This window comes from Seriola lalandi, unplaced genomic scaffold, assembly GCF_002814215.2.
Source record: "Seriola lalandi dorsalis isolate HSWRI2012SDOR001 ecotype SW California unplaced genomic scaffold, Sedor1 jcf7180002054767, whole genome shotgun sequence".
Taxonomy (NCBI): Eukaryota; Metazoa; Chordata; class Actinopteri; order Carangiformes; family Carangidae; genus Seriola; species Seriola lalandi.
The window spans coordinates 2,829,422-2,836,311 of record NW_019525320.1 but is presented as its reverse complement, the minus strand read 5'-3'; the positions used below and the strand labels follow the sequence as shown (position 1 = coordinate 2,836,311).

General features: G+C 41.2%; 1 protein-coding gene and 1 long non-coding RNA gene across 2 annotated transcripts in view; both read left to right on the top strand.

The window, feature by feature from the left end:
• Positions 1-6,890, top strand: part of LOC147818022 (uncharacterized) — a 51,528-nt gene that overhangs the window by 13,362 nt on the left and 31,276 nt on the right. The gene's annotated exons all lie outside the window — the stretch shown is intronic.
• Positions 41-3,754, top strand: hoxc8a (homeobox C8a). The gene is made up of 2 exons (XM_023425106.2): positions 41-791; positions 2,163-3,754. The coding sequence occupies exons 1-2, from the start codon at positions 356-358 to the stop codon at positions 2,477-2,479; spliced, it is 753 nt and encodes a 250-aa protein (XP_023280874.1). The 5' UTR covers positions 41-355; the 3' UTR covers positions 2,480-3,754.

The window sequence follows — 6,890 nt, the reverse complement described above, 5'->3', positions numbered from 1 at the left end:
GGAAGCTAAAAAAAAAAAAAGGAAAAAGAAAGAAAAGAGCAGCGTCTGTGACTGTGCAGGTCGAGCAAGCCAGCTTTAAGCTTAGCTAACGCACATCCAAAGCACATGCCATGAGCCGGGTTTGAGCCCGCAAAACCTGGAAAAAAACACTCACGACTGCGAGAGAAATCCGATGAGAGGAACGGCTCAGAGAGAGTGAGCTGCCGTAGATTGTCCAAAGGGGCAGCGTTTCTCCTAGTTCCGGTTTGTCTGCCTGTGTGCGCTGTGCGAGTTGGGACCCTAAACAAAAGGCTGCCATCATCCTAAAGGAGATATTCAACTGCGAGAGAGCCCGTCTGCTTGATGCTAACTAAACATGAGCTCCTATTTTGTTAACCCTCTTTTTTCTAAGTACAAAGGCGGCGAGTCACTGGAGCCAACTTACTACGACTGCAGGTTTCCACAAAGCGTTGCCCGCAGCCACACGCTGGTTTACGGACCCGGAGCAGCCGCACCGGGCTTTCAGCACCCGTCCCATCATGTGCAGGACTTTTTCCACCACGGGACCACGGGGATCTCCAACCCCGGATACCAGCAAAACCCCTGCGCTTTGGCTTGCCACGGAGACGCAACGAAATTTTATGGATATGAAGCCCTTCCGAGGCAAACGCTTTATGGTACCCAGCAAGACGCAAGCCTAGCGCAATACCCAGACTGTAAATCGTCGAGCAGCTCTAACCCCGGAGAAGGACAAGGCCACTTAAATCAAAACTCCTCTCCCAGTCTTATGTTTCCTTGGATGAGACCCCACGGTCAGAATCATACAATTATTTCCTATTCTTTCTGTGTTACTCGGTGCGCGCGCGTGTGTGCGTCAGCGTGTGTCTGCCCGTGTGTTTGTGTGCATGTGTGCTAAATATGCCTGAGTATATATATGAGCGTGTCTCTAAACTATAAAATGAAATAAGTCAGGGAACATGATGGGGCACATACAACCTGTACTGCAGGCTGCTGTTGCTCTGCAGCACATGTCCATACAGGGCTGAACTGCTGCTTTCAAAAGTGCCTTTAAAACACTGAATTGCTGATCACAGCTCATGACACCAGCTCTTTGAAGTCAATTATCGTTCACATAAGATATTTCAAGAACTCTAAACGCACTAGGGGGAAGGATGAATAAGCCATAGTTTAAAATATGATCGCACCACACACACCAGTAAGCATGCAGAGTGACAGGAGGGGTTAGCTGAAACACAACATGCCCGATTATCCAGAATCCGGGTTTTAAGGGTTTGGGGGTAATTTGACCCACAGGCCCAATGTGGCTCAGGCTCATAGAGCCATAACCATAAGGGCTTTGTAGATATTAGCTCTTCCATTCATGGATCATCCTGTTGAGGCTATCAGGCTACATTAACTCCACACAGGTGTAAGCCTCATTTTTATCTGCTCAGAGAGATATCTATCATGAGCCTGTCCCCATATGTTGTTACAGTTAAGCTTTACCCCATCTCTCTCTTTTCCTACTTTTTCCTCCCTCCTTATTCTTACTCCTGTGTGTGTCACTCTGTGTGTGTGAGTGTGGGTCTGAAAATCTTAATCAGGCTTGTATAGGCCCTGTTGCTAGTGAGGAAAACCACACGAATTTCTGTAAACAAGCTCAAACTAAAATAGAATAGAATATGTGAGTTCTGTTTGTAGGAATTTGGCATTAATAATTTAAATTGATAAAAATATGAATTCATTATTGTTATCCATGCTTTTAAAAAACAGAAATACATTGTCTCCTCATACTCACCCAGTAACTCTTTAGTGGAGCGGGTGTAAAAGTTGCATCAGGCAGCTGATCACTCCTGCACAGAACTGTGAATGGCACAAACATGAGTGAAAATGATCATTACTTAGAAGACAATTATTTTGAAATCCCACACTGTGTGTCTGGGATATGTGCGGCCTAATAGATATTACTGTTGATGTACACAACTTACACTTTAAATAAACCCTCCCCCCGCTCTTTATGAGTGAATGTGAACTATGAGGGTGAACGCTAATGAAGGAGCTGAATGATTAGTGTTCATGCTGAAGGGGAAAAAAAGTAAATGCAGAATTAATGATCATCATCTGCATGTTTTTCTGGGGGACCGTGGTCAGTCCAGCTAACCTCTGGCTTTATTTCATTCAAGCCCCAGGAAGACGGAATGGGAGGCAAACCTACAGTCGCTACCAAACTCTTGAACTGGAGAAGGAGTTTCTCTTCAACCCTTACCTGACCCGCAAGAGAAGGATCGAGGTGTCCCACGCCCTGAGCCTCACCGAGCGGCAGGTGAAGATTTGGTTTCAGAACAGGAGGATGAAGTGGAAAAAAGAGAACAACAAAGACAAGTTTCCGGGTCAGAGAGGAGAGGCTGAAGCCGAGGCCGAGGAAGAGGGCAACGAGGACGGTGAAGGGGAAGAAGCAGAAGAGAAAGAAGCGGAAGAGAAAGAGGAGACCAAGGAGTGATTTTATGGTCCTTTTTATGGTTATATGGCTGAAAAAGAGAAAAAAAGAGAGGTCCCATAAACAGACGACGAGTCACAAGGAGGCAGAGAGCGTCAACTTTATGACCACCCTTTCATTTTGTCAAGAGGGGAACAGGAATCCCACCAATATTGCTGTCATAAATAGACAAAATTCTCCCCTCTCACGATTATAACATGATCCGCATTGCCATTTGGATTCTTCTGTAGAAGCTACACACGCCTGTAGCACATTTTCTTTGGTAGGACTGTCGCCCTTGCAAAAAAACAAAAGGGGGTAAATTAAAACGCATGTTAGATGGAAAATGGCTTAGCTATTTTTTACAAATTTGCTTTTAATAATAACTGTATCAAAAGCATAGCCAAACAAGATCAAAAATGACCAACGCCGACCTGTGTTGTAAATAGATTATAGCCTACATTTAAAAAGAACATCATTTCAGAGTAACCTTTGCGAAATTGTAAGTGAAATGTAGGCCTATAACTTAGTAGTGAGTGTTCAGACATCATCGCAGCAGTTACATTGGCTATCAGCCCATGTATAAAACACAAGTTTTATTATTCTAATTGTTACTGTTACTGTTTTACTTGTTTTCATGTGAATGGCCTAGACAAAGATAGCCATTAGCTCCTCAGACATCTTTTTCTAGGATTACCAGGGAAATGCAATCGTTTGAAATCCTTTGATGCTACCTAAACCTGGGGAAATTGCAATAGAGATTTCTGAATATAGAGATTTCATATGGTTTTAATTTTAAAGTGTTCTATATCAACCTTATATTATTAAGTTATGTATGTAGCATTTACCCAATATACAATATACACTTGTTGAAGACAATTTGTGAGTCTTGGGAAGACAATTAGCTCAAAGCCAAGCAAACAATGTTGAGATTGTACCACGGCACTACCTAAACTCAGAGCCTTGCCTTTGCAGAATTTCTATTCCATACTTATGGCATCGCTCTGATTTGATTGCAAGCTATTTCCCCAACAACTAAAACTGCCTATAACGCACATGTACTGTGTATGATAATACCTGCTACAATTACAACGATTTTAAAGTAAGGGAATTTTTATTTTAATGTGCTGGTGATATAGCGTAGTTGTTTTGCACTGAATATAATCTTTATGTACGTCTTGTTATATATTGATGTTAACAGTATGCTCGTTTCCTGGTGTTTCTCCTGTGAAAGACGGAATTGTGTGTCCCCGCCATTGTTGATGTAAAATCACAAATAAACAAGATGGCTCACAATCATTTCTGTTTATTTATTTTTTATTGATATTACAGCCTCGGTTACTGGAAGTATTGCCTCTTCCGCCCACACACACACACACACACACACACACACACACAGACATAAAAAAAAGAAAACTGATGCGCATACATACGTGAACTGAAAAGCTAAGTCACAGTCCAATGTAATATGTAGTCTACACATTTATTTTATTGTTTTGCCACTTCGCTGCTTTTCTGTTTAACAAGTTATAAACTTTCAGACGCCGTAGAAACCCTCAGAGCTCAATACAGCACTCAGTTTTCGGGAACACTTCCAGCTGTAATTTAGTTCAAATACAATAAGCAATTCAACGAGGAAATGGCGGAACATGCAACAATGTTGATGTTTTGATGATGCTTTGATTTTCAGCCCATATGCGCTCAAATCATCTGCTGGCGGCGGCAGGAGGGAGGGGAGCTCTCTAGCATATTGAATCACCTCTTGTGTAAAGTTTGTCTAATTTAAACTTTGCAACTTATTCGATTAAAAAAAAAAAACCCGCCAGACCTGCATCTGCAGATGTATCCCTTTACCTTTTAAGGAAAGGCTGTGAATCCCATTCACAGCATGCGTACTCCCAAAAGCCTTAGTCGTATTTGATTCATCCTCTTAATAAGAAACTTCGTCTCTTCAGGGAGGACACGAAGCTTTTCTTAATGAATTTTGGGATGAATAATGGCTGTTTGAGGTGAGATTAACAAACATCTGTTTATGTGTTATCGTGCTATGTTAATAATCAGACTAAATAATGGCAAAGCATGAGGGAGGCTTTATCTGTCTATACCATGCAGGGTGTTGGTGTCCAGACAAACCGAGTGAGAGGCCAAGTGCAGGTAACACCTTGTGCTTCCTCTCCTGCAGCTGCTGCTCACTTTATGATGACCGTTTAGACTAAACTGAGAGGAGCAGTCACCATAAAATGTGAGGGGGCTAACATTATACGCATCCTAAACAGCACAACATGCCTCAAACACACATCAGTGTAGGTCACTTGAAGTGTTGTTACAGTTGCTAAAACACCAGTTCTCACTCTATTATAGCCTATTAATAGAAATGTGATCCCTCTTTTCCAAAACATGTAATTTGACCTCTTCCTCTTCCACCTAGTGTTTGAAGCAGAATTTCACTGAAATAGCCTTGGAGCTGTATCTTTCATTTGAAGGCCAAAAACACGCTGCTTTCCCTAAACCTTTTGCTCACTTTTTTATTTTCAAAATGTGGCTAAATGTATTCTGGGAGCTGCTTTTCAACTAATTAGCAGCGTCGTCTCTCCGTGTAGTTGTTTCAGTCTCAAGCATCTAAATTATTCAAAGATCCTGGTGCGTCTAGTCTGTCTGCTTTTGATCCGCTCAGTTATATTATTGTACTATAGGCTGCTGTTACAATAAGCCGAAGTGATCCATTCAATGTGTATATAAGACAGTGTGGATGCAAATACTTGACACTGGAGACTCATATGAGTGTTAGGAGACTGATGGAATAGTGTTTATTTACTGGGCCCATGTTTAAATTTAATCCAAAGTGTTTATTTATTTATTTGTTATTTAAAGGTAGAGTGTTGGATTTGGAAAATTAATAGAAAAATACAATTATACAATTTTTAGAAACAGAAAAAAAGAAAAGAGCAGTTAACTGTTTCATTTATATTTTAATTGATTATATTTTTTATTTATTTATATTTTTTTCCCAGTAAAACTAACTCGTAAAGATAAACATAACATTTATTGTGTTTGATTGGTAAAGCTGCTGGTGTCCTCTAACGAATGAAATCGGATCGAAAGTACAGTGGTACAGGATTTTTGATTGAATTTTATCTCTGAAAATTGTAGAATATGCAACCTTTTTTTAATTCAGGATTTCTCCTTGATGTAAGAATATAATAGCAGGAAATAGAATTTGATATCACAAAAGCAAACAGGTCTTGCAGATGTTCTGTTTAGGGTTCTTTTCCCCTGAGTGAAGCAATGTTGCGTCAAAGCGCAGGCTTTTCACTCAGGGTGTTTATTTCTCTATTTGCCTGTAGTCTTTAGAAAATTCCGGATGTGTCCCCAAGTCACAGCTATTCTGCAGCCCGGATGGGCCCTTTGTGTGTGTGTGTGAGTGTGTGTGTGTGTGTGTGTGTGTTTGTACTTTTACCACAGGGTTGACATTACCAATAAAGTTTAGTGTACCTGCTGTAAACTTTATTGGCGGTGTAAAGGCACGGCTCGGATTGGGTTCTGCATCTTTTGTCTGTGTGTGCCGAGGCTCAGTGTGGAGATCACGGCCTGCAAGGACAAGATGCACCGCTCATCCAAGTATGTAACACACATTTCTTTGATCATTTATTTTATTCGTTGCTGATACGAGGCTCCATGTCATGTATTTCTCTTAAAAAGAAAGCAAGGGGCCTTGCGCTGTGGGATTTACTGATACAACCTTCGTGTTAGGCTCAAATGAAAAGATTTCTCCTCTTTTGTCCTCTTCGTCCTCAATCCTCTTATTCTGGTATTTTTAAAACGTATTTCGATGCAGTATATTTGCTGAAAGTGAAGAAATTCTCTCACAAAGCCAGTGCTCGGCTCATGTTCTCCATATTTCTAAGATGGAAAATTTATGCCCGTGTTTTCAAAAGACATATTTTTTTCCTTCTTTTTGTGCAAAACATAGTATCTGGTTGGACGTCTGAACCTGATTTACAATGCGTGTTGATTCCCTGTCATGAGATTTGCTAGCAGATGTGGTGTGGTACTCCTCTGCAGCCTTAAACTCCAACTTACCTGCTTTTCCAGTTTTTTTTTAAACGGTACCTTGAAGCCACTTAGTTAAATCTATCATCATTTTGATGTTGCCTGGCACCTGGAGCTTGTAACTGACGCTGGATGTGTGGAGCAGTACAACCTGACATCTGATCACTGTCATGTAATCCACCCTGAGAGCCAGTGAGTGAGACACAGGCCCTAATATGGAAGTATAGTTTAGCCTAATTGAAGTTTAATTAGACATCTCTCTCTCTCGCTCTCTCCCTCTCTCTCTCTCGCTCCATGTCTCATATGCCTCTCTCTGTCTCTTTTCCTGTCTCTCCCCTCCCTCCCGCTCTTTCTCACACACACTTTTATTTCCCGTTGGCTTGGC

Coding starts and splice junctions, on each gene's coding strand:
- hoxc8a (XM_023425106.2), top strand. CDS start 356: ATGAGCTCCTATTTTGTTAACCCTCTTTTTTCTAAGTACAAAGGCGGC. Junction 792..2,162: donor TCCTTGGATGAGACCCCACG/GTCAGAATCATA, acceptor ATTTCATTCAAG/CCCCAGGAAGACGGAATGGG.